Source organism: Podarcis liolepis (genome assembly GCF_965112155.1).
Source record: "Podarcis liolepis genome assembly, chromosome: 5".
In the NCBI taxonomy this organism is placed as follows: Eukaryota; Metazoa; Chordata; class Lepidosauria; order Squamata; family Lacertidae; genus Podarcis; species Podarcis liolepis.
In genome coordinates, this window is record NC_139556.1 from 31,912,282 (window position 1) to 31,939,636 (window position 27,355).

The window sequence follows — 27,355 nt, forward strand, 5'->3', positions numbered from 1 at the left end:
CAGCTAAACAAACCACAGTTCCAAGTTTGGATGTAGGTTGTTTAAAACCATAGGTAGATACTTCCGATAGCCAGCTATGCTGAAGGAAGCTCCACAGGCCCGAGGCTCACTGCTGCTTAGCATATAGTTCTAAATTATGACCTAGTGTTACATGAAAAATAAGCCAATGGTAACAATTGCTCTAGAGTTTCTATTTAGATTTCTTATTTTCTTACACAGTTTTGTATACTTACATAAAAACTGTTTCTTCTTCTCCAGTGGTAACTCATGAAAAACTTCCCAGAACATTTTAATTGTTGGATTCTCTGCCCAATATTCTCCTTTGTATTGAGTATTCTAAGAACAACAAATCAAAATCACAATATATCCGCCTCAAATTTACAAATAAAATGTTGTATATTGAACAAACAAAAATACCTATGTGTAAACGTATTTATAGAATTTTATGTATTTTAGTGTTTTTCTACATAATACAGAAAAGCTCTATTTTGGGCAATTGCTTAATTATACAGGGTTCTTTAGTGTTCAGTAGCTGCTAATGTCTGGACTAGTAACATACCTTCTCTAGTTCTTTCCAATCATAGTTTGTATTCCCAATCACCATTGCTTGCAGTTCATTGGGCTGGAAGAGCTGCAGAACTTTACCTCCGCACACCTTGTGAAAGCCTGCATGGAATGCGTCATAGAGAGGAGCCACAGATTTATTGAAGATGTAGTCCACGTAGGCATTCACAAACTCTTGCCTAAAGATCAAATGAGAAGAAAAGGCACCATGTTTTCAGAAGATGAGAATGTTCAACCACAACTCCACTAGCAAAGAACAGCAACCATTTTAGCACTGCCAACAATTATCTTCAGATAGCTCCTAGTTAAGAACTATAACATGAATGTCACACTGAATCCAGCACACAAAGCAAAGAGGGGAGGCATGAGAAAGGAACAGGCAAGTTTGACACTACAGTGATACCTCGGGTTACAGACGCTTCGAGTTACAGACGCTTCAGGTTACAGACTGCGCTAACCTAGAAATAGTACCTCGGGTTAAGAACTTTGCTTCAGGATGAGAACAGAAATTGTGTGGCAGCGGTGCAGCAGCAGCGGGAGGCCCCATTAGCTAAAGTGATATCTCAGGTTAAGAACATTTTCAGGTTAAGAACGGACCTCCAGAACGAATTAAGTTCTTAACCCGAGGTACCACTGTAATTCCTGACTTCTTAAGATATGGTTTATGAAGCCAGGAAAGATAATTCAAATGCTGCCAATGTCTTGGTGGCTGCAGTAAGGAACCACCAAGAAGAGAAGCAGAAGGAGGGCAAAACTCGTTTCTTAAAATATTTTGCTTATTTATCACCACAAGAAAGAAAGAAAGAAAGAAAGAAAGAAAGAAAGAAAGAAAGAAAGAAAGAAAGATTTCTTTTGCAAGATTACAGGTTTGGAATAAATATCTCAGAAGTTGGGTATAACTCCCCACCACACCCACACCCCTTATAGTTCAATTCTGAGTTAAGAACCTGCATGAAATGAAAAAAGTATTTCTCCCTGATAAAATTAAGCAAAGGGAAACTTCTGTCAACCTACCATGCTAAAACTTACCTATTTTGTTTGACAACAGGAATATCAGTACCATTAGGAATTAGCTCCTTAACTTCCGTGGTACCAAAATTTTCAACAGTGATCTGTTTAGAACATGAGAGTGTATTTTATTTTTTGTTGCAGAATAGAATCTATAATTCAATACAGGAAAGTGAAGCATGCTATACAAAGTATAGCATTTTAACAGGAAAAGAGAGACTCAATTACATATTATTACTCATTACGTTGGCATTAAAAAGGTGGCAATGGATGATTTCACACTTACTGTAAAGTTGAGGCAGAATGTATCCTCTATATCATCTTCTGGGTAGTCCAATAATTGCTGCATACTCCTGAGAATAAAATGTCTCTCATCACAAGTTGTAACAGCACAATTTATTCAGAAACTTACAGAACTGAAATGGTTTTATATTCTTCCACAAAAATTTACAGTTTAGATTAGCAAAAAATCTAGCAGCTACTGAGAAGTCAATATCTGTTCAAGTTTTTTTTGCCCTGAAAGGATTTCAATCCTAAAAAACCTACATTTGTTTCAAGTGTGTCAGCTAGAAATAAAGACACTCTAAATCTTGTATCTCATCTCCTTAACAAGGTATTGAATTATTTCTTTGCACTGTCAAAGAAGTTATGATGCACAGAAATGTTAATCTACTTACTGTACTTTCAGTTGTAATGTGCTCACCTGCCAACATCAGGCATTAGCTCTTTGAGGTCATCCAGGGAAGGTTTCTTGTTCAGGAGCTTCTTATATAAAGCCAAGGGGAAGTGAAGCTCTACAATAGTAAAATTATATATTGCTAGCCCACAGACAACACCAATCAGATGAAACAAGTCACTGTCTTCAAAGGTCTGCAAATATGAAAAAAACTGAAATTAAACTTTTAAAAGCTTACAAAAACATGCACATTGCTTTAGAGGCCATGCTTGCATTCAACTGCCGCTAGACTTCAAGTGGAATCACAATAATTTTGCAAGCTAGTACACTCAGTTATTACTCATTTATATGTTTGAGGTTGGGATCTATAGGGTTAAAAACTCATCAAGCCATTTTTTCAAGGGTTACAGAAAAGGGTGTTTAATTGCTTTGTATTTGATTTTGCAATCCCCTCTAGTGTAGCGAGGCAACAACTCAAGTGGCAAGCAACCAGTGTTTTGAGGGTTGGCATTCTAGAGAGAGATGTCCTGATGATTGTTATCTATGATCTGGTAACATCCTGTATTAATGCAGTCCTTGGTGCTGCCTTTGAAGCAACTAGGAAACTTCAGCTAGACTCGGTGCGAAAAGGTGAGCACAATGGGCAGAATGGCTGGCGCGGCTGCATTTGAGCAGCAAAACATGCCCCCGCCAAGAGCCCCCCGATTGGGTGCTCGACCAGGGGCGTGGCGCACCAGCCATGTGAATGGGGCAGGGGGCAGAACACCCCCTGCGTGACGCGGGAATCACCTCCCGCTCACAACTCCTCCCCTCCGGAAGGAGGAGAGGCCCTAGTACAGAATACAATGCCTAGGTTACTAACAGAGACCAACTGAATGCAATATATCTCACTCAACAGAAAACTGCACTAGCTGCATCTCTGGCACAGTTTAAGGTGCTGGTTCTTGTCTTTAGAACTTTAATCATCTTAGGAAGACTGCTTTGTTCTGCAGAAACCTACAGCTCAAGTTCTAAGATCATCCTTGAAGTTCTTTCTCTGAGACACCTTGGTGAAGCCAGTTATGACAAAGGAAAAGGGTATTTTTTGTTGCGGCACATCTGGTGTAGAATATTTCTGTGGGAATGCTTTTTATCACACTACATTTGGATTTTTTTATTACCCTAGCATTTTTAACACATGTAGTGTGTCTGTTTTGTCACCAACAAGAGTTTTGTGAATGGCCACCGTTAAAAATGTAATTGTGACATCATATGTTCTACATTTCATTTCCCTCTCACCTCATGATTTATAATCCTTCCTCCAAACAACTCAGGTGAACACTTCATGTACCCAATGAAGTGATCTGTACTCCATGAAAACTTGTGCCATAAGACTTTAAGATGCGATGATACTTTTATTTTGGCCCCAGCAGACTCTACAAAAACACAGCCATGCAGCAGCCACAAAACACACTGACTTAATCAAGTGCTGTTGTATTCATGGCCTTCTGTGACCACCAGGGAAAGGGGACAGAAATGAGCACATTCAGGATCAAGAGCAAAGGGCTAACATAACAAATGCTATCACAGTCTAAAGGATGCAGTGTGCACTGGTGCAATTATATCATAGTAGTAATATTCTCAAAGATACCATAGGCTGAAAGTAAATCAAGATAGCCATTTCCACTATAAATACACAAAACCCAACAAATTGCATACCTTATCTGAGAACCAGATGAGCCTCGATTGTTCATCGTACCTGAACATTCCATACTTGGGATCTAACAGCTCTCTCATGATAAGCAAGAAAAATTCTTTGCGAACTCCTCCTGCATCAACAGCTTCTTCCCCTACAAAAATAACCTAACATTGGCAATGCAGTTAGAACATTACATTTTTAAAAAATAAAATACCACACATACTCATAGAATCATAGAACTGTAGAGTTGGAAGGGACCCTGAGTATCATCTAGAACAACCTCCTGCGATGCAGGAATATGCAGCTGTCCTGTAAGGGAATCGTACCTGCAACCTTGGCGTTATCAGCACCAGACTCTGACCAACTGAGCTATCCACAAGTGCTCAATTTATTACTTGGCTAATGACATTTACAATAAGGAGTCTGACTAAAGGCCACTTCATACATTGTACTTTAAAGTTGTAAAATGTGTTTTAAGATTTTATAAATGTTTTATTATTATTATTTATGTGCTGGAAGCCACCCAGAGTGGCTGGCAAAACCCAGCCAGATGGGTGGGGTAATAATAAATAAATAAATAAAATATGAACACGGCAAGTGTATATTTGTAAAGACATATGTTATACAGGTATATATGTTATACAGTGGTGCCTCACAAGACGAAATTAATCCGTTCCGCGAGTATCTTCGTCTAGCGGTTTTTTCGTCTTGCGAAGCAACCCTATTAGCGGCTTAGCGGCTTAGCGCCATTAGCGGTTTAGCGGCTATTAAAGGCTTAGTGGCTTAGCTGCTAAAAGGCTATTAAAGGCTTAGCGGCTTAGAAAAAGGGGGGGGGAGCGGAAAAAAATCTCAAGACTCGCAAGACATTTTCGTCTTGCGAAGCAAGCCCATAGGGAAATTCGTCCTGCGAAGCGCATTGAAAAACGGAAAACCCTTTCATCTAGCGGGTTTTCCGTCTTGCGAGGCATTCGTCTTGCGGGGCACCACTGTACAGGTACATTTTTCATTAACCTGGAGCAGCCTCAACTCTATGAATGAGTGTTGAGGGGCAAGTTATGAATTATATGTAAGTGTGTATACTAAAGTTCCAACAATTGAAAAGAAAGAAAATGCACCAAAAGGAGCCTTAGGTAGTTGTGATTTTGAAGGATGGGAGGAAGCGAGTGCTGAACCCTTTCTTGGCCCGCTGTTTTCTGCTCAGAATTCTCCCTTCACCCAGTTCTAGGACAAATATTTGCCATGGGAAAAGCAGGGGGTAGGGGGTGGAGAAGAAGAGAAAACTGAAGGCCAGGTGTGCATCACAAAAAGGTAAACATGCATGCATATAGGCTATACCTTAAGAGGCTTTTTGTAGTCAACATTTTTTGTTTTTCTTAGGACTTCCATGGTATCCCCCACAATATTGTCTCTGCGCACAATTAAGATCAGACATGGATTGACAGATTCAAATACTGGGAGAAAAATAGATGAGAAATTCTGTCTGTGAGCCTGGTCAACAGCCATCTGGGAAAAACCAAGTAAAAACCTTAGTGGCAGCAGCAGTAGTAATAAACACTGGATGCTCAAGAGAATCTACAATTCCTAGTAATATTTCCAGCTGGTGATTATACTAATGCAGTAATGCCTGAATCTTTGATATCAGTTTTTCTCAATAACTGAGCAACTGTGATACAAGCCAGTTAATATAAACAGGAATCAATCCAGGAATAACTACAGGGTTTTACAGTATTTTATTTTTAAATTACTGTTTTACCTGCATCTGTAAGACTGCATCTGTCTGCAAGAGTGTTGTCTTTGCCTGTGCATCAAACACAAATGGGTAGGTGCAAATTGTAACTGGCACATCTGCTAGCTAGAAAGGCAATAGAAAAAGCTGTTAGCATGTGCAGTATTAGCAACAGTATATATAAATTTTCTTTTGGCAGTTATGCAACATTTACTTGACAGAGAGATATAATACAGGATATCCAGCTTATGAAGAGGTTTATATTTTTTAAACAGTTTTAGATATATCTAATCCATGAATTTATTTCAAGATTATCAGAATTCAAGGCCCATGGATAAACCTGATGTCAGAATCTTTGGGTCTAGTTTCCAAAACTTTACTGTGGAAATCAGATAACTTCTTACCTCATTTAATCCATGGCTGATATCCTACCAAAAGAGTGCATAAGAGGCAGCAGTAATTAAAAGGAAAAAAACACTGTTAGGTTCCTCTCCACTTTCCTCCACACCCCCAAAAGCCTTCATGCAGATGCCTGCATTTTTTTTTAAAATGATGGGCACAGACTAATGCCTGTGTGGCATTCAGAGTAGAGCTATTGAAATTAATGAACCTAAGAGCTTCCTCTTGTCCCGCTGCTTCCCTGCCCTACCCCAAGCAAAACTGCTCTTTAGTACTCAAATGGAGCAAATAGCAAATGGTTTTTCTGTGGACTGCCCTTTGTTCCAATTTAAAGTTAAGAGCAGGTTTTCCCTGGGAAAGGAGCGGGACAAGGGGAAAACTGCTTGGGCCCATGCTTTCTAAGTGTGGACGAGCCCTAACTTAAGTCACTTTCATGAATGTCAATGGGTCTATTTTGAGCAAAATTTAGTTAAATACCTCTCTCTATGTCCTATGTACAGGGACGCGGGTGGCGCTGTACATAGGGTGGCGCTTTGCACATCAAAGTGCAAGTAGATAAATAGGTACTGCTCCGGCGGGAAGGTAAATGGCGTTTCCGTGCGCTGTTCTGGTTTGCCAGAAGCGACATAGTCATGCTGGCCACATGACCTGGAAGCTGTACGCTGGCTCCCTCGGCCAATAAAGCGAGATGAGCACTGCAACCCCAGAGTCTGCCACGACTGGACCTAATGGCCAGGGGTCCCTTTACCTTTATGTCCTATGTACACAGAGCAGTGTAGAGAACAATGTATGCTAATGCACATGGATCTCAGGGAGGTACATGGCATAACTGTGCCCACATACAGATTCACTGCTAATACATGCATGGAGCCTCTACCAAAGTCATGCCTGGCACACATTCACTTCCACAAGATGCATTGGTCGCGCCTTAGAAAACAGGGATAAATAAAAGTTCACAGAGAGGTTTGGTCCTAAACTGCGCAATTCTCCAACTTTACGATTGGTTTATTCAAACATCTATCCCAGCTCATTTCTAAAACTTTATTGTGGCCCACCTCCAAATTATGACTAAACTATTAATGTGCCTAAAAACCAAATGTCACAGGCGCAAAAATCTAGCCTAGGTAGCTTTTTAGTTCTTTTCATCCTTCATCAACATGTTGATAATGGACACAGAGCACTCATGAGCACAACCTATCTATTCAATTAATACATTTATGAATAATCTTTTTCATTTTCAAAGTCTTAAAAAGCAGATTGCATTTCTCACAATCAGTATTCCGAAACCACAGATCCTATTTAACCTACACTGTTTCTAGGCTCTGCTCCAAGCCATTACAAAAATACTTCAGATGCCCGACTTGAGATATATGAGCAGGGAAAGAGACACTTCTGAGCTAAAAATAAAATTGATACTTTAGGGAGTAGTTTTAAATAAGGGTGGGGACCTTTCCTTTGAGAACACCACGATTACTGAATAGAAGAAGTAGAGAAACAATGAATTATATGCACAATTGCAATGGTGGGATGTAGAATACAGGTATTCTCCAATAAAAGTAATATATTTGAGTAACTCATGAGGAGAGATGCATGAGGGCAGATGACATTTTAAAAAGGTGTTAGTGTTTGATCGCCATCATTTAATAAACCTGGAATTTTGGTTCCTGTTGCCTACCTTAAATAGTTTCCAAAAATATTCTTGTTTGTTTAAAAGCCCAACTCTATTACTACCTTATGGACCCTATGGTCCAGTTCACACCAAACCAGGGGTGGTTAACCTGTTGCTCAACTGCAACTCCCACCAGCCTCAGACAGCATCACCAATGATCAGTGGTGAGTCGTAGTTCAGGTTATTCATGTCTGTCACTATACCATGGCTTAGTGCTGCATGAAAAAATCTCTCTGAACCCTGAGCAAAGCACTGGCCTGCATGCTCACCTCACCAATTCTTGTTAGGCCAGGAGAAAAACCTGCACCAAGTCTGGTTTTGCTTTTTAACAGTCTAGGCTCAGTGCAAATGAATGGACTAGGGATTTTGGCGGTTAGCTTCAGGAAGAACTCATGTGCCAAGATGTGACTGTGGTATATCCAAACCAAGCAGTGCATCATTTGATGTACACTCTGTATTCTTTAAAGGAAAAGAAGAAAAACTAGCCCTCTCTCTAACGCTTATCAAAGACCAACTTTTTTACTCTGCATGGATGTAATGTTTCAGAAAACTTCATAAAAAGGACATTGTCTAGGAAAAACTAAAAAGAAAAAGAAAACCCACAACCCAAAACTGACATACACTAAGAACCACTCTAAATAGAGCACTTGTCACAACCTAAACTGTTCTTGGCCTACACTGCTTCAGACTGTGGTGGAGGAGCAGGGGACCTAACATAGTCATGTTCATTAATTTCAATGGGTACACTGTTGAGTGAAATTTTGGTTGAATACTGTGAGGGTTTGATTAGCTGCTTGTGCGTGAAAACGTGCTCCCTCAGAGTTTGTGCGACCCCACAAACCTCCGTGTGTGACGGAGCTCCTCAGACATGTCTGCTCTAGTCACTAGTAGAGTCCGACAGTGGCTGTCTGCGGAAGCGTTTCCAGCAAAGAAGTTCCTTAACGGAAACGCGTCTCCTGGACTCACGGCGTGACAGTTTCCTGCGAGGTGTGGGTCTCCCTATGGGAGACTCCGATACCTCCCCACTGTTCTCGCTGGAAGCCTCCCTGAGCCCTCCCTCCTGCTCGCATTCCCTCAGAGACCCACTCCTCCCCCTGCTGGTCCCTGCTTCAGCAGTTGAGTCTCTTTCATCCTGCCTGAGTCCCTCCACCACCTGATGCTCTGATGGCAGTTCCCTGACATCCACCTCCCCTCCAGGGCCCCCCTCACCCCCTCCCAATTCCTCCCCCCTGGGAGGTGAAGGGCTAAAACCCCGAAACGAATCTTCCTCATCTTCTGACGTCTCGAACAATTCTCTCCATCGATCGTCGTCCTGGCCAGCTGAATCCTCCTCCTCTTCAGAATCTGGGAACCCCTCCAACTCCTCTTCCTCGTCGGTGGTGGCAAAGTATTCCCTTCGGAACCTCGCTACAGGCTGAGGTTTACGTGGGAACCTCTGATGAAAAGTCTCTATTAAAACCTCGTCATTGACATCCTCTGCCCTAACCCAGGTGTTTTCCGACTCCGGTTCCCCTTCCCACATTACCAAATACTCTACTTGATCTCCCTTCCACCTGGAATCGAGGATCTCCGCTACATGGTAGCTGTGTTCCTTCTCCTCCATTGCTGGTCCCCTAGTGACCCTCCCCTCACTGTCTCCTCTATACGGTGACAGCAACGACCTGTGAAAAACTGGGTGCAGCTTCATGTGGTTCGGTAACCGGAGCCTGAAAGCCACTGGATTGACCTGCTGTATGACTTCAAACGGACCCAGCCTTTTGGGTCTTAATTTCTTACAACCTCCTTTGAATGGCAACCCTTGGGTTGACAGCCACACCTGGTCCCCCACCCTGATGCTTTCACCTTCCCTTCTGTTTTTGTCTGCCTGCCTCTTATATTCCTCCTTAGCCCTGTTTAAGTTGAGTTGGAGCTGGCGATGGATCGCTTCCATTTCTTCCACGAACTGTTCTGCAGCTGGAACGCTCCAGTTCTCCCCCTCCCCCCCTGGGAAGGCTCTGGGATGGCACCCGTGATTAGCCAAAAAGGGGGTCATCCCCGTGGACACGTTCTCTGCATTGTTGTAGGCAAATTCTGCCAACGCCAACTTCTCCACCCAATCATTCTCTCTGTCATTAACATAACACCTCAAATATTGTTGGAGAACCCCATTTGCTCTTTCCGCCTGCCCGTTGGTTTCAGGATGACGGGCCGTCGAGAAATTAACCTCTACATGCAGTAAGCTCATGAGCTTCCTCCAGAACCTGGAAGTAAATTGTTTCCCTCGGTCTGAAACCACCCTCAAGGGGGCGCCATGCAACCTAAACACATTCTCTACAAACGATTTGGCGGTTTCTTCTGCTGTAACCGCATGTGAGCAGGCTATGAAGTGGGCCATTTTAGTTAACAGGTCTACTACAACCATGATGGCTGTTTTCCCTCTAGACCTTGGCAGATCAGTCATGAAATCTATTGCCACTGCTTCCCACGGTCTCTCAGGTGTGGGCAGTGGTTCTAATAAACCAGCCGGCGCCTGCCTCTCCCCCTTGGCTCTTTGGCATTGTTCACACCCTCTCACATACTCCCGCACATCTTCCCTGACCTTGGGCCACCAAAATTCCCTGGTAACCAGCCACATGGTTTTGTGTTGCCCAAAGTGCCCTGCTGTGGGGCTATCGTGCAGCTGCTTGAGTACCTTCTCCCTCAATTCCCCTTCAGGTATATATAACGCTCCCTTATAATACAATGCCCCATTTCTCTCCTCAAAACCACCGGATTTGTCTTCCTCCCCTCTGAGATCCCTGAGTTTCCCCTGGGCGTATGCATCCTGCACCGTACCCTCTACCAATTCCCTTTGCCCCACCAAAGTCGCCCCACACACCCAGCGGTCCTCTGGAATGATATGGGTTTCTTCGGGTGCTCCCTCCCCCTCCAAATATTCAGGTTTGCGTGAGAGAGCGTCCGCCCTAACATTCTCTGGGCCTGGCACATAACAAATCTCAAAGTTAAATTTGGAGAACTCTTGGGCCCATCTCAACTGCCTTTGGTTGAGCACTCGCGCCGTTCTCCAGTACTCTAGATTTTTATGGTCCGTGCACACTTGCACTTTATGTTGTGCACCAACTAGCAGATGCCTCCATCTCCGGAACGCCTCATGAATAGCAAGCAGTTCTCGGTCGTACACCGTGTAGTTCCTCTCGGATTTGTTCAGCTTCCGCGAGAAGAAGGCACACGGACGCCACTCTGACTCCTCCTTCCCCGGCTGCAGAAGAAGCACCGCCCCTATGGCTCTGTCAGATGCGTCTGTTTCAACCCTTAGCTTCTTTCGTAAATCCACATGCAGAAGTTGTTCTTCAGAGGCGAAGGCCCTTTTCAGTTCCTCAAACGCTCGCTCCGCCTCCGCCGTCCATACAAACTTCTTTTTACTGCTGAGACAGTCAGTGATGGGCGCCGTCAGATGGGCGAAGTTGCGGATGAACTTACGATAAAAGTTTCCAAACCCTAGGAACCTCTGCACATCCTTCTTGGTTTTGGGTGTTTTCCATTCCAGCACTGCCTGTACCTTGCCGGGATCCATGGCCAATCCCTTGTCTGACAGGCGGTACCCCAGGAATTCCACCTCCTTGGTATGGAACCGACACTTCTCCAGTTTGACCCACAGCCTGTTGGCTTGCAGTCTGCTCAACACTTCTCTGACGTCTCTCACATGTTGCTCCTCATTCTCAGAATACACCAACACATCATCTAGAAAGGCAACGCAATTCTTGTAGAGCAAAGGGCCCAGCACGTGGTTCATAAAAGATTGAAAACACGCGGAGCCTGCTTGTAATCCAAATGGCATAACGAGGTATTCAAACGCCCCCAAAGGGGTAAACATGGTGGTTTTCCATTCATCCCCTTTCCTTATGCGTATCAGGTTGTACGCCCCCCTTAGATCCAGCTTTGTGAAAATCTTTCCCTTCCTCACCCTGGTCAAAATATCATCAATTCTGGGCATAGGGAACGCCACCGGTTCAGTCACTGCATTCAGCCGCCTAAAATCACATACAAGTCTCGGCTTGTCCGCATTTTTTTTGTCCACAAAGAACACTGGGCTCCCCCCTGCTGCTTTGGACTCTCTGATGAAGCCTCTCTTCAGGTTCTTGTCAATGAACCCTCGCAACTCCTGCATTTCCCTGTCTGACATGGCATACAACTTGCCCACGGGAAGCTGTGCTCCTGGTAGTAAATTGATCTGACAATCAAAGGGTCTATGAGGTGGTAGTTGGTCAGCTTCCTTCTCGCTGAACACGTCGCTGAGATCTGCATACTGTGGTGGTACCTTCACCTTCCCCATTACTTCAGTCCCTGCTAGGGTGGCTTGGGCCCCTGCTGAACCCTTCTCCCCTTTGCAGTGTTCTAGGCAATGTGCTGAACCAAAGGACACCACTCTTTGATGCCAGCCAACCAGCGGATCATGTAGAGCTAGCCAGCTCATTCCCAAAATAATGGGAGCGCCTCCCAGGGTGGCCACATTAAACGCTATCAGTTCTGTGTGCCTTGCCACCCTCATTATCATTGGGACAGTCTGCAAGCGGACTCCTCCTCCCAACAACTCCCTGCCATCAATCGTGGTCACCTGCAGGGGGTTGCTTAAAGGGATGGTCTGTATCTGGTGTTCAGCAGCAAACTCCTTGCTCATAAAATTGCAGGAGCTGCCTGAGTCCAATAGCGCCTTTATTTTTAGGGGGGGCCCATTCTGCAGCTCTAGCGACACTTCAATCACTAGAGCAGGTCGAGGAGCTTCTGGCACGGGCACTTTCACTGCTCTTTGGCCTGGCTGCAGTGCCCCAATTGTGGCAACCAGGCGTTGGCTTTTACCTGCTCCGCTCCCCCTTCTTCTCCCCCCTCAACAGCTCCCACCATCCCTTGCCATTCCTTCCTCTGGGGGCAGACTCTGGCAAAGTGGCCTGGCTGTTGGCAGAGATAGCATTTCCGGGGGCCCTTTCCCTCCTTCTTAGCTCCCTCGCTGGTTTTTGAAAATGCGCGCGCGCGCGCTGTTCCGATTTCCATCGGCTCTGCCGGCGGGAAAGCTGGCTCAGGAATGTCTGGAATGCGGAACTCCTTCCAACGTTCCCCTCTCCCTTCCCGCCTCTCCAAGGCTCTTGCCTCCTGCCGCGCTCCTATGGTCAGCGCAGATTTGGTCAGCTGATCCATAGACTCCGCCCTGGGGCTCCGTGCCAGCTCGTCTTTCACCCCCGAAGAAAGACCTTCTTCAAATAGCATTTGAACGGGTGCCGCCGATAAATCCCAACTCAGTCTGTGAATCAGCATGGTAAACTCAGTCCAATATTCACGGACAGATCGACTTCCCTGCTTACAAGCCATTAGCTGTCTGCGCACCACCCCTTCCTCAATATCGCTGGAAAACATGATATCCATTGCACGAAAGAACTTCATTGTGTCCTTTAGTATGTCATTGTGCGTTGCCATTAGGGGTCGAACCCAGTCTCTAGCCCCTTTCTCAAGATGCCCAATTACAAAAGCAACTCGCGATTCCTCATCAGGGAACTCATCGAACTGCACATTAAGGGCATATTGCATCTCTGTCCTAAAAGCATGGTAGTCCTTGGGGTCCCCCCCAAATTTCTGCACCAATCCTGGTACCTTTCTGGGGAATTGCGTGGCTCTCTTGTCTGCATCCTGAGCCCTTCTCTCCTCCAACCTCGCCGTCTGCAGGGCCAGTTGAACCTCCAACGCTCGGTATCTATCTTCCAAGCTTGGACCAGCTCCAGCCCCTGCTCCTCCGGTTCCGGTTGGTTCGCTCATGATGCCTTCTCTTGCACAGGCAGCGTACAAAGACTGTCGGACTGCTGTGAGGGTTTGATTAGCTGCTTGTGCGTGAAAACGTGCTCCCTCAGAGTTTGTGCGACCCCACAAACCTCCGTGTGTGACGGAGCTCCTCAGACATGTCTGCTCTAGTCACTAGTAGAGTCCGACAGTGGCTGTCTGCGGAAGCGTTTCCAGCAAAGAAGTTCCTTAACGGAAACGCGTCTCCTGGACTCACGGCGTGACAGTTTCCTGCGAGGTGTGGGTCTCCCTATGGGAGACTCCGATACCTCCCCACTGTTCTCGCTGGAAGCCTCCCTGAGCCCTCCCTCCTGCTCGCATTCCCTCAGAGACCCACTCCTCCCCCTGCTGGTCCCTGCTTCAGCAGTTGAGTCTCTTTCATCCTGCCTGAGTCCCTCCACCACCTGATGCTCTGATGGCAGTTCCCTGACAAATACCATCCATAGAAATCTAGCATGTTAGGCAGAACACCCTTCTCTCCCACACCTAGCTATCTGTTTGCAGGAATTTATTTATTGTATTGGGAACACTGAGCCATACAATTCATCCAACTGAGCAGCTATGCAATGTGAATTCAAGCCCATGCAGTGTATTTTATAACGCATAGTGAAAACAAAATGGGACATTTACCATTCCATATGCCTGCTGCTGAATCCAGTGGAAGTAGTCACTTCTTATGTCTATCAAATCCTGTAGTTCATGTATGTAGAATTTATCATATTGTATGATTTGCCCACCTCTTTCATTTACCTGCATTTTAAAGAGAATGCAGTTTGTCACTGAGAATATTTTACATTTCACTCTATTCTATTAAAACTATTTCTTCAGACTTGTATATGAAATGCTATTTGCAATATTTTGGCTGGCCTAATAAAGGTATTGCCATACTATGGAGTCTGGAAGTTGCTGTCTATGTTAGCCAGCCTTCTTCACAAAGAGGAATAATTTGTCTGAACTCTTAAACTATTTTCATTTATAAATATATGTCCTTTCCCAAAGCATAACAAGACTGGAATATGTCAGAGTCACACAATGATTTAGTTATAAACTACAGGGAACAGCCATTTTCTGTGTGCACCGCTTTCAGCCACAGAATGGGGAGGGGCTGGAACAGGCTGATGTTTTAAGGACATTTTTGATATGATGCTTTCTCCCTCCCACTTTAGGGGTTGGTATTTGTTTGCTGAATGTGACCAAGCTTATTTATAACTGATAAGCAGCAAGAGAAAATGTGTTTTAAATTATTTATTTATAGAATGATACTGTTTATATATATTAAGTTGTAAACATTAAAAGGTTAGTGTAAAAACAACCATGCATTTTATTCCAAGATGCACTCCAAAAACCAACTTGATAATAAAAGTACTTGCTATTACCAGGCAGCCTGTGAGTAAGACTATTTGAAAAGTGGGGTTCCACATGTTTCTTGTCAGCTATTTCGATATGCAGTGTCAGATCTTAAGACATTGAACCAGAATGCATGCATGTATGCATAGAATTGCAGCCTTAGTGATTTCTCTTTTGTGGTTCTGCCTTTGCTAAAGGAAGGTATGTTGTTCACAAAATAAATTTTGACTCCATTTGTAATATTGGCATGAACTTTCAACTTCTGTGGTTTGGGTGAGTCCATATACTGAGAGCCGTATGCTTTGATATCAGTTCTGATGTTACATTAAATTAAAGAATGGTCTTGCATGTCTCTTCATGAGAACATGAGGAAATACTCCATCCAATGATTATACGGATTCCAAACAAATCCCAATGGTCCACACAGCCACAACTTACTGTGAAAGTTCAGACTTCTAAACTCTAGACTTCTAGACTCAGTGAAAATCCAATTGCATCAATGATACAGTACATCAGCCAAAATGTAACGGGCAGCAGAAATAAGGATACAAACTGCAAAGACCTACCCTGTGCAAAATTTCCAAAACCTTGAGAGAAGAGTGCAGGCAGCTAGAGAAGATTCTTTGCTCTGAAGTTGGAATGCCCATCTTGTACAATTTAAGTAGGTGGACAACAACATCCTTGTAAAGTTCCACTATTTTAAGGAACAATGGAGGCTCCAATGCAGACCACCAGTTTTCTATCAATAAAAGGGAAAAGCAAATCTAGCAGACGAAAACATTGCACAACTTAACAGGACTTATATGTAACTAATACTGTCTAGATCTCAAGTTCATTAGTTGTTCAGCAATGAATAAATTAGACCATCCATTTTTCCACTCCATATCAACATCCTTTTAATATGTAAGAATAGGAGACATAGTTTTTTGGATGTTACAAAGGGAAGTGCAAAGTTTATTATCCCTGAGGAGATATCTCTCAAACAGTCGCAAGAAACCCTGCTTATTAACTATCATGAATTCAAAAAGACAGTTTAAGAAATTTCATTGGACACTTGAGCAATTTCGCATTTAAAAAATAACTTGGCCTCAAAATTATAAATCTGTATCACAGTAGAGCATAGTTGATAATTTACTATTATTTATAATTTACTATTATGCCTTTCTGGTATATTTGCCTCGTACAATCATACATGTTACATTCCGCTCTTGTTACGGACTTTCAGTTTACGAACGTGGCAAACCCAGAAGTGTTTACTTCCGGGCTCACTGCCTGTGCATGCTCAGAAGCGATCTGCGCGCTTTGCGCATGTGCTTGATCGCACCGCGCACATGCGCAGAAGAGGCACTCTAGTTGTGGACTTTTCGGGGTGCAAACGGCACCCCGAAATGGATTAAGTCCACAACTAGAGGTACCACTGTACCTGCTAATGGCAAGAGGAAATACATTACGTATTTTTCACTCCAACAAACACTATCAGTAAGCAAAAAACAAACCTTAGGACTGACATAAACCACAATTTCTAGTTTGCATTTAATGCTATGCCAGGGATCACTGTTTCCACCCATCGAGAATGTGGAGGAATAAGTGGCCAGAGGCAGTGTGTTCATGGCAAACGATTAATAAAGGTTTACAGTGGTATGCAAACAAAGCAACACTTGCTCATAGAGCTACACAAGAATATCTATATGCAACAGCACTTCCCTTTAGTAGTGCAATGAACAGAAGGTGAAAACTGATAGCAAGAACAGTTTGAGAGATTATATATGCCCACAGTTAGTTTTGCAAGCTGCCACACCCTTGCAGCAGATTAAGACATACAAATTAAACAAAAGAAACCTTACCAAGTACTTTCAGTGGAGCCTTTTCTAGATTCACAATAGCAGTTGCAAATGGGATAGCTAGTGTCATGTAATTGTTTGCGTCACTCATTAGTGGGCATTCTGGCAGGGTTAGAAACAGTCTTAGGGCTTCAACATCAGGCAAGGAACTAGTCAGTTTAGGAATAAGGTTCTTTTCCAAACTAGCTGCAACCTGGGAATGTGGTACAAAATAGATTCTGGTTTTAAACTAAAATCATTTTCTATTATAATAACTCATTTTACACTTTTTTAAAAAAATGAATTTGAACATAAACTTGTTTTTTTAAAAAAACAACAAAATCCAGAGCTCCTTAATCACAATAAATGTTTTTTATAACAGCTATTTTACGAGAATGATGAAAGTTACCTTTCATATCTGTTCTGGAGTACAACACACATTACAACATGAGCAATGCGGCCCTGAAACACAGTTTCATACTATGGAGTGTTTCTGTTCAGGGGTTGGAGCCATTCTAGTCAGACATAAAACTAAGCCATAGTTTGCTATCACCATGGTTTGCTGAAGAAACCAGGACCCCAACCACAGATGATCAAAGAAACTGTGGCTTGTTTTGCCTGGTGATTCCCCCCCCCCCCAAAATCCTCTTGTGAATAGATGGTTGCTGAGCAGAAGGCCTTTATCAACTTACCACTTCTTTTGCCACTGGCCAACTGCAGACAGGAAACGAACATTCTGCTCAAGATCCTTTAATGGCTCCAAAAGCCCCTGAGCAAAGTAATAGTCCTAAAGGTACTATCAACCAACCCTTTCCTTGCAATCCTCTTGAGCAAAAGTTCTGTCTGCTCTAGCTATTCTTTCAGTAACAAGTGTTTCTCAGAACTAGGAATGAACTGAGTTTATCAGGAAGTGAATGGGTGACAGGGGAAGCTTTTAGATCAAAATCTGCAACTGCATTTGTTGAACTGTTAGTATAGTCCTTCCTAAGAACAAAGGTGAGCTTTTAAACATATATCTCTCATTAGATATTAGGGGGAAATGCTCGTGGTCTCTTACTACTTTTCTTTCTCATAGGGCTCATCAGCAATGAGGCCTGCAGGGTAATGAGCCTGTTACTGGGCACAGTAGTGAAGGATGGAGAGATCTGTTAAAAGTATCAGTGATAACCTCTTAGTTGCATGAACAATTTCATTTTCTAGCTGTTTTTCCTTTACACCTCTGTTGCCAGGCAAGGGCTTCTGAGCGATGTGACAAACTAAGCTCAAATCTAAGGATCTGAAGTTCAGAGGTAACTAAAAGCAGAGATTCACAAGCCAACTTCAAAACATAGTTTGAGATCATGATTTGTTGGGCACAAACAAACCATAAATGGTTGGCCAGGATGCTCACAGGCATAGGCAGAACTCACCTGAACAACCCATGGCTGAGTGTTATTCCCAAATCCAGCCATTGAAACACTAACTGAAGTACATTTAAAAAATCTCAAAATGTTGACAACTCTGTGGAGCTACTACAATTTACATTTTTTTAAAAGTATAGAATATTTCAACAAAGCATCAAGCATTGCATTACAAACCTAAATTTACCAGTTCTGTGCAAAAAGAACCACCAATTGTTTAACACAGTGTAATACCTTGGATTTGAAACTAGGTGCAGTAAGGATTTCAGGACAAACCTGCTGAGATATATGAGGATGTTCCGGCTGTATAAGTTTGTGAAACAGAAGTCGAGCAGTATTCATGTCAATCCCTGAGTATCTGGCACTAGTTCTGTAATGATCATCATGGCTATGAAAACAAAAAGCAGTAAGTAAATTCTGCTTTCCACTACTTATTCTCTATACTTTTAAATGAATATGTAATTCTTAATTATTTCCAAACTTTCATTAAATCTTGTGGCTTGGGCATTAAAATATTGTGTATCACCCACTGACCTGATAGCTAAAAAACTTCCATTTAGACAGCCAGCTGAGGAAAATGTTCCATCGATTTCACTATTAAAGAAAGAATAAGAAAAATATATACACAAAGTTAAATTTACTACAATGTTCTAACAGTCTGTAATAATCACTGTTGACATTCTAGTCAATGGCAGTTGTTTCACCACACAAAGTCCTGGAATTGCCACTGGCAGAGTATCTGTCAGAAGGCCGAAATGAGCAATACTGTATTCCGTTGCTATACTCAGTTTCTTTTTCACAAAGAGAGCTCACTATGTTCTATCAGCCATAAGGGCCTTTAACACAAAATCTGTTTCCCAACTCCTTTATGTTTCAGATGTCTGGTACAATGGTCTATTTTCTAAGTTAGATGGGTTCCAGACTAAGTTCCTTTGGCTCCTACTTCAGGTCCCAAATTGTGTCCCTAATTCAATTCTATTGTTGGAAACAGGTGAATGTCCACTCTCCAATAAAGTGTGGTGGGCTGCCTTGAAATACTGGTATTTGGCCTGGGGAAGGGATTACTTTTACATCTAACCAAAAAAGAGTCTGTCAGTTCATGGTTGAAAACTATGATCCGAAAAGCCTCATCAACTGGTCTTTCACCATCCTTTTTACATCATTTGAGCTACGACATTGCCCTTAAATCCCTGAGGCAAAGGTTATGGGATATTTTATACAGCAATCTTCATTCCATATCTTATGTAACCTGTGGACCGTTTGCAACTGGAATCCACTATGGCCATGATTTTCAGTTACCATCATATTTCATGAATCTGTCTGAACCTAACTATTGCCAATTATTCACCAAAGCCAGATTAAATGTAATCCCTTCAGAAGTACTAAACGGCAGACTGTCTGGTATACCCTATCAGAACAGGCTCTCCTTATGCTCTCAGGGTGTTGCCTCTATGAAACATATCCCACTACACTGTGAGCAATTCAAACAAGCTAGGGATCAATTAATTAAACCCCTTTTGGTAAACTGGAAAATCCAAAACCTTCTATCTTAAGTACCTCCTTGGAGATATGTCAAATGATACTATCCTGGCTATGGCTAAGTTCCTCTTGGAAAGAATAAGAAACAGAAACCTACATGCTCTGGATAAAACCTAGTAACCGCCTTGGAATCCTTTCCCTGTATTTCTGTTTTATTTTGCTTTTGAAAATGTTTTTGTGAGTCTCTGGATCGAAATGAAGAATGTATGTATATTAATAGGTGAAATGGAGCCAATGTTTACAGAAAAGCATCAATTCAGCATATTTCTATTTATTATTAGAGTCAGACACCTATCAATTCATTATAGAGCTATGATATGCTTGAGAGATACTGGAATCATGACCACTAGAAGACAGTACAGGAGTAGAATTAAGGGGACACCTTTTCACTTCTTACACGTTTATAAAAAAAATTCCAATTTCATTTAAAAAATAGTTCAGTTCTGCAAAGGGCAGATCAACCAATAAAGGTAGCAATACATACAGATAGCCATACTGAAAGGAAAAATCCTATGTTACAAGAAAACATAGCTTAACATACACTACACTTGAAAAGACTAAAAGGAGAGAAACTTTCTACAAAGCTCAATCATACTTCTTAGTGAATTTAACAGACATTGTCAAGTGTGTTTCCTTCCCTCTCCCATTCCTACTGTAATCCTTTCCTTTAAGCAGAGCTCTTCCTATGTTAACTAAGCTGAGCGTCCATGAGGTAAGAGTAATACATTCAAACGCAGGAGCCAAGTGGATGGTTCTGTAAAGTTAAGCACACAACACCACCATCTGCAAGATATGCCCAAAAGTGCAACAACAACCATTCTTACTTTGCTATCTCTGCAGGGAGCCTCCCTGATCCTGAAGATGAGCAGTACAGCAACCTCTGAATGAAGCCTTCGTTCACAGTCCAGATTTGCTTCGAAGCACATGGGTATCTGAAGTCATCTGGAGGTTCCAAATCCTACATTTTGAGTGGCAAATTATACATAGAAATATTTCCCCCCATTAACTATGGCTAATTTCCAGAAATCCCTATATTTAGAGTTACTACACCATACAACTTTGTTTCATGTTTACTCTTGAGCAGTCCACCCATTTTGCTTCTGAACTTGTTGCAAATAAGCATTATGCACACAAGCTGGTTGGTTTCTATATTATCTGAGAAGATTTATATAAAATGCTTTTTTAAAAATTGTTTTAAAATTTCCCTTTTTTCAGGAGTGCTAAGTGGAGCTCAGCATACATAATGGCCCCAATCCAGCTGTAGTCATGCTTTCCTGCATGCAACTATCACCCACAGATTAATTCATTAAGTTCAATACACTCACATCGGTGCTTCACAGATTTCCCTTGCTGCAGTAGGGCATTTCAGGGCAAGGTATCCTCCATCTAAATTAAAGGCTGAATAGGCTGTTTTTAACAATATGATATAACAGGGATGGGGAACATGTGGTCTTTTAGGTGTTTTTGAACTCCAGCTCCCCCCAGCCCCCACCATCATAGCCAATGGTCAGGGATGATGGGAGTTAAAGTCCCACAACACTTGGAAGGGTCAAAAGTTTCCCATCCTCATAGGTGGAGAGCCAGGATGTACATAACAAGCTGACATCACCATAATGGACATTCATATCCTGTGTGTGATATAGAAGGCATTTTTATTTTATTTGCTTGAAAAAATTATATTCTGCACTTCATCCAGGGTGATGAATAAAACATAAAATATACTGTGATGAAACAAAACAGATAAAAATACATCAAATTTAAAACGTTTATAAAATTATATTTAAAGAATGCAGACAGTTCCAATAAAACTTTGTATTTCTATGAATCCATACTTCTAGTTTACAGCTTTCCCTAACTTAAAATAAGGATTGTCTCAGTCACTAAACTCTAAATATTATGTATGCACACCAATCCTCAAAAAGAAAGATTGCTTTGTTTAGGAACTGATTTTTGCTTTATCAGCTAACAAAATGAAGCTTAATTTTCTCTAAACAATTTACAAATAACAAATTTCAGATACTTTAACACCAAATCCTAAAGCATTTTGACCACTTAAAATATGGGGGAAAAGTTTTATCTTAAGGTACAATAATACACAACTGAAGCTACACTAGCTGCACTATATTTTAAAGAATACTCTAGTGAAGCAAATGGAAAGCAACACTAATACAAAGTCAAAGTTCCAAGTATCAGATTCAGTTCTAAGCACTTTACTGAGTAAACACAGAAGTCAGCTTATAGATTTTAAAAATGAGATGAACTACCTGTAGAGTAACGTAATGTGAAAAGCTTTGGTCTCCACCAGAGAAAATCCTATGTACATAATAATATTCTTCACGATCTATAATTAAAATAGCATGATGTTAACATCAAGAGGATAGCTTGAAAATAATTTGTCTTTTATTTAGGTAGGAATGAAATTGAGGGATGCCACTTTTGCAAGAACATCAGGTAACTTTTGCCAATAGCAGGTCTGCATACTAGCATTTTACACCACACACAGCAACCTTCCTTTTCGAATCACATTCACAATTATTGCTCTGCACTCTCATAGATCAACAAGTTCATTCAGAGAAAAACTAGAGTTGACTTGTATGGAAAATGGTGCAGCATTTATTTATTTTTTGAGTAAGAATTTTTATTCATTTTCATCTTTAAACTGTTTACCATAGTTGCATTGAGATCTATCTTTGTTTACATTAGAGCATAACATGCTGTGATTATATATAATTAAAGTTAAAAGTAAAAAAGTAAAACAACACAACAATAAACAGATACACATTTCTGAATATATTAACAAAATTTTGTCAGTGTATATACCAAAATTATTAGTTATTATGTGTATTGCTTAGATCAGTGATCAAAATTCAAAGGTATTTTGTATCAACAACTATCAGAATTTATAGGAATTTATGGGAAGGGGGAAGGGGGGGAAATAATAAAACTTGTACAGACTGTGCTGTAAACTATGGGTACTGTTCTATATTATGTCTCATTATTTCTGTAATCAATAAAGTCACACCAGACTGCAAAAATCTGTCGTGTTTATTTTGGCCTCTTGCTACTTTTAATTTTGCTCTCAGTTTTTCTAATAATGCTGATTGCCAAACTGCATTATACCATTGGTCCATAGTTAATAACTGTAATGGTTTCCATATCCTGGCAATAGTTGTTCTTGCAGCAGTTACTATGATATGTTAGGGGTCCTTGTTTCCAATTTGCAACATATTGGTGCAGCATTTATTGCTTCTATAGTAAACACAAAAATCTCATGAGGCAAACCCAGTCCCTTACCCATTATCACAATATAACTATTCTTAAAATAATTCCCCCAACACTCCAAAAATATATATACAACTAAAGAAAGCATTATTACCTGAATTTAGTGGGATGTCTCCATTATAAGGAAGCCAGTTTCCTTTCACTGGGAAGGGACTTTTCCTGTTACTGGTTGATCCCATGCCCAACTGTCCATTACCTCCAAGGCCAAAAGAATAAATTCTTCCAGTTGAAGGGACAAATGCAGATGTGTGCTGCCTAGTGCAAAGAAAGAATAGAAATTCAAGAAGTAAGAAACTGAGAATGCTGTAGTATATTACATATGCTATATGTGACTTATCTATCCCCAGTAATTTAAGAGAAGACAGTTGCAATGTTCTGTTCCTGGTATAAAGAGGGAGCGGCCTCTAAAACAGAACTTGTAATGCATTGAGATGGAAGGCTACTATGCCTATAGGACAGCCTTCATGCCAATCCAATTAAGTAATTCACTGGGCTGCATAAACTAATGTGCTAGCTAACTTACAGCAGTCTTTTCTTTATAATGGCACATAATTGGGGTGCCCAACAAGATTTTGAGAATTCCACAGCAGCTAGAGGTAAACTTGCTTCTTACACTTTTCAAGTTGCTAAACACCCCATAAAATTATTCCATTCTGTGGTCTTACCTTCCACAAGCAATCTGTGTGACAATGCTCCCCATAAGTTCAAAAACTTTTCTTGGGTTTATCTCATGGCCAGTAGAGTTATGACCTAATTGCCCATAGCCTCCAGCTCCAAAAGTAAACACCCCACCTTCCTAAAAAACATTTGAAGTTAGAATGCAACTTGTAGATGACTCCAATACTTTTTATGTACAAAAATTAATAGTTACAACTGTGGAGAAGCACTAGATATTTGCCCTACACATATAAAAAATAAATTGCCTTTACAAACATGCTTATCTTCATAAATAGTTTAGTCTCTCACTGTGTAAGAGTATAAACAATAAAATAAATTCACAGTAGTCCTGTACACCAAAAATAAATCACATAAACTTTTTTTAAAAAACACAGATTTTTAATTTCAAGTAATAAAAAATACCCATGCAAAAAAATCATGTAATCTTTAGCTGAGTTCCAACTTAAAAACACATAGTTGATTAAAAAAATCCTAAATTAGTGATAATATCAGACTGATAAACAAGATAATGTAAAATGCTATTAGTGGACATTGTGCCCTGCCCAATATAGTAGAACTACTATTTTCACTTTCATATTTATTTGTTTCAAGAATGACTTCAACTGCAGAGCAAGAATTGCTCAAGAGAATAGAAAGTGCATTTCTCCACATTACCTGAAGCAAGAGTTCAATTTTGAATTTAAAATCCCACAGGTTTTTAAATATAAGCTTTACGTTATGTACTGAGAAAGCAAACAGTATTTGTTTACAAAAAACCTAAACTATTCTTCTGTTTGCAGATACTGTAAATGTCATATTCCAATTCTGAATGTAATGACAGCTGTGTAAATAAACCAAAGTATGTTGCATTAAATCAACACACACACAAGACTATAAACTGTGCTTCAGCACTAGCAAGAGAGATGGCATCCATCAGCGGAGCAGCCGCCCACATGGTTATTAGAGCTTGGCTGAATGCAATGGAATATTTCTAAACATGAACTTGTAAAGCTCTGAAGGAAAATAAGCACAAGTTCTCCTTTCTTTCTCCCCTCCTCTGCAAGTCAGCAGCAAGTGACACATTACATTTCAGCAGCTCTCCCCCCGCCCCCCGAGCTTATATAAATGCTGGTGTGAGCAGGCCGATGCAACATGTGATCTTGGCAGGTTCACTGACGTTGCCCAAGTTAGTGGCTCAGTACAACTGTAATGTGTGAATCGTCCCTCAGATGAAGGGGTTGGTGCGGGAGGAGTTCACACCCAATATTGGGCAACCATTCTCTCTTGACAAGAGTGAGGGTTACAAAAAAGCAGACCAACTGGTGACATGAACATGTTTTCTCTCCTACAGACTGCTGAATCCCTCACTACTGAAGCAGTCAGCCTGCATGTGAAAAGCTATCAAATCTACTAATTAGTTAAGAGTGTGAAATACAGTATTTCTACTACAGTACCTTTGTAAGAGCCGCAGTATGATCTTCTCCACAGGAGATGTAAACAATTTTCTGGGATCTTAGTGACTTTAGAAGATTGGGAACATATCTATCTGAAAATTGTAATAAATCAGGAAGTGTAATATACACTTTGCAACAAATTACATAAAATTACATAAAAATAAATAATATAAACTACTGATTTAGTTTATAAACTATTATTATTTTATATAACAAATAGCTTTGTTGCACTTTGAGGTTTATAATTCCACAGTACGTGTTGTTCAGAGAAGCACTACAGTGCAACAAATAGCAAAGCGCCTGGAAGTTATGTAGTATTTTATTCACTATTTTGAAAGTACCGTTATTTCCTACAATTAAAGCATGCAAAGCATTTCAAAGTTATTGTAGTTCTGCACTGCAGTAATATCCACGCTTCCTTTCAGCAACTTTCAGTTTAGTGGATTTCTCATCCACTAACACAGACGCTCCAAGCATCAATTCAGCAGAGGAGCATAATTTGGTTTTACAAAAACAAGCACACATTATCTGATCATAACTAAAATGGAAAGTAATATAGTTCATAGTTTTAAATTTTGTGTACTTACCATTTTCATCATTAAGACCAAGTTGGCCAAATTTGTTGCGTCCCCACCCAAAAACTGCTCCAGAAAGAGTAAGCACAAAGCTATGTGCTCCGCCTGCTGTAATTTGCGCAAAAGGTATCCCTTGCAAAGATTTTATCCGTTGTGGGGAAGTCTGTTTTTTGAATTCATAACCTAAACCTAGTTGACCATGTTTGTTCTGTCCCCAGGAAAAGACTTCACTACCTGTTGAAGAAAAGAAAAGACACACATTTAAGATGAAGAATAACTGTAGGAATTTACGTCACTCTAAGAATTAAAATTACTCCACTATCATACACAACAGAATTCAAATGGTGGCAATAATTTTTCAGCCAAGAAAAAGGGGTATTTCTGAAATTAAATGCTAAAGAAGTAGGGTAGGCAACAAGTCCTACCCTACACACACATTTCCAAATAAAGCCCAATTCTCAATATATTAATAGTTCCAGGTATTGCATGGAATCTCTGTACATTTTAGAATTTGGAGATCAGTGGCAAACATAAATGCTCATAATACACACATTTCCTTTCCTTAGCATGAGCAAAGCTGAAAACTTGTTTACTCTTTCTGTCCTCTCAAAGCTATCGAACACTGGCTATTTTACGATGTGAAATGTTTAGTGTGGTTTTTTCTATTGTCATTGTAAGAGTATTTTAAATTTATACAGAAAAACAAGCAGACAGTCCAGAGATTGATTACCTTTGGAGAGTGCAAGGGAATGATAGTAGCCGCAGGCAACCTGCACTATTTGGATGTCTGACAAGCTTTTTATGTTTCTGTAGGAATAACAAGACATAATTAAATGAATAGCCTTTGCACAAAATGCTATAAAAACACAAAGCTTTACTTCCTTACAGAAAATGCAACTTAATGTTTCAACATTACAGTTCAGTGTGATGTAAATGAGCTGCAGAAGTGTTGGACTCACATGCTACCCACTCCTGCTTGAATAGCTCAAGAGTCATTTGGAAGCTTCCACTCTCACTTTTAGTAAACCCCAGCTTGCCATATCATCTGCACCCAGAACTGGGATTAACATTATCTATGGCTAGTTTAAACAAGCCAGATTCATAAACTACTAATAGTTTACTGTTGACTTGTTAAACTAGCCATACTAGTTTGAGCTTGAAAAATTACAAAGGTGAAGCAATAAGCCCTTTTTACAAAAGCAAAAGGAACAATTTTTCTAAGATGAAAGTTTTTTTTTATTCAAAAAAACAAAAACAACAACAACAACCAACAAAAAAGCTTATGTTATCATTTAGTTTTACCTGGGCACTCTGGTATACTCCTCAGTTCCAGGCAAGCCAAGTTGTCCATCTGCAGCAAAACCCCAAGCATAGACTTGACCACTGTCATTTAATGCTAATGTGTGGGCTTCTCCACATGAAACAGCTACAATATTTTGAGCATCCAAGGCACTCACCTGCTCTATAATCAAGAGAAAAAGCAGCATAATGTTACATTGCTCTTGCCCAAACATTTCCATGATGGACTGCACAACTGAACTAGCAAAAATGTGTTCCTACAAACATGTCAGATCTCCTTTACCTGAGGTCAGAGGTGCTACAAGCCACAATTCACTGGCTTGTAGGAAACCACTTCACTATTAATCTGTGCCTAATAAGGATTGTAGTTTTTCTTCCTCTCTTAAGAACCAAACTTATGCTACCTATATATTTTCACCCTTGGGTGAAGTAACTGCTTTGGTGGGGGAGGTAATTT

The 27,355-nt window shown here is 41.0% G+C and overlaps 1 protein-coding gene across 19 annotated transcripts in view; it reads right to left on the reverse strand.

Moving 5' to 3' along the window:
- HERC4 (HECT and RLD domain containing E3 ubiquitin protein ligase 4) overlaps positions 1-27,355 on the reverse strand; it is a 35,966-nt gene that overhangs the window by 2,468 nt on the left and 6,143 nt on the right. For 13 of the 19 annotated variants that reach the window (XM_083502446.1, XM_083502456.1, XM_083502458.1 and 10 more), the window contains 22 exons: positions 26,902-27,061; positions 26,330-26,406; positions 25,612-25,833; positions 25,025-25,116; positions 23,579-23,709; positions 23,008-23,168; positions 21,896-21,972; positions 20,456-20,589; positions 18,627-18,686; positions 18,369-18,480; positions 16,717-16,906; positions 15,439-15,611; positions 14,156-14,275; positions 6,057-6,080; positions 5,680-5,778; positions 5,262-5,429; positions 3,947-4,090; positions 2,276-2,442; positions 1,859-1,925; positions 1,594-1,676; positions 560-743; positions 234-336 (listed from right to left, as the gene is read on the reverse strand). In XM_083502446.1, coding sequence (XP_083358572.1) covers positions 234-336; positions 560-743; positions 1,594-1,676; positions 1,859-1,925; positions 2,276-2,442; positions 3,947-4,090; positions 5,262-5,429; positions 5,680-5,778; positions 6,057-6,080; positions 14,156-14,275; positions 15,439-15,611; positions 16,717-16,906; positions 18,369-18,480; positions 18,627-18,686; positions 20,456-20,589; positions 21,896-21,972; positions 23,008-23,168; positions 23,579-23,709; positions 25,025-25,116; positions 25,612-25,833; positions 26,330-26,406; positions 26,902-27,061 — 2,748 coding nt within the window. Of the gene's footprint in view, positions 1-16; positions 337-559; positions 744-1,593; positions 1,677-1,858; positions 1,926-2,275; positions 2,443-3,946; positions 4,091-5,261; positions 5,430-5,679; positions 5,779-6,056; positions 6,081-14,155; positions 14,276-15,438; positions 15,612-16,716; positions 16,907-18,368; positions 18,481-18,626; positions 18,687-20,455; positions 20,590-21,895; positions 21,973-23,007; positions 23,169-23,578; positions 23,710-25,024; positions 25,117-25,611; positions 25,834-26,329; positions 26,407-26,901; positions 27,062-27,355 lie in introns of all 19 variants that reach the window. The other 6 variants (XM_083502451.1, XM_083502452.1, XM_083502455.1 and 3 more) reach the window with 2 other exon arrangements.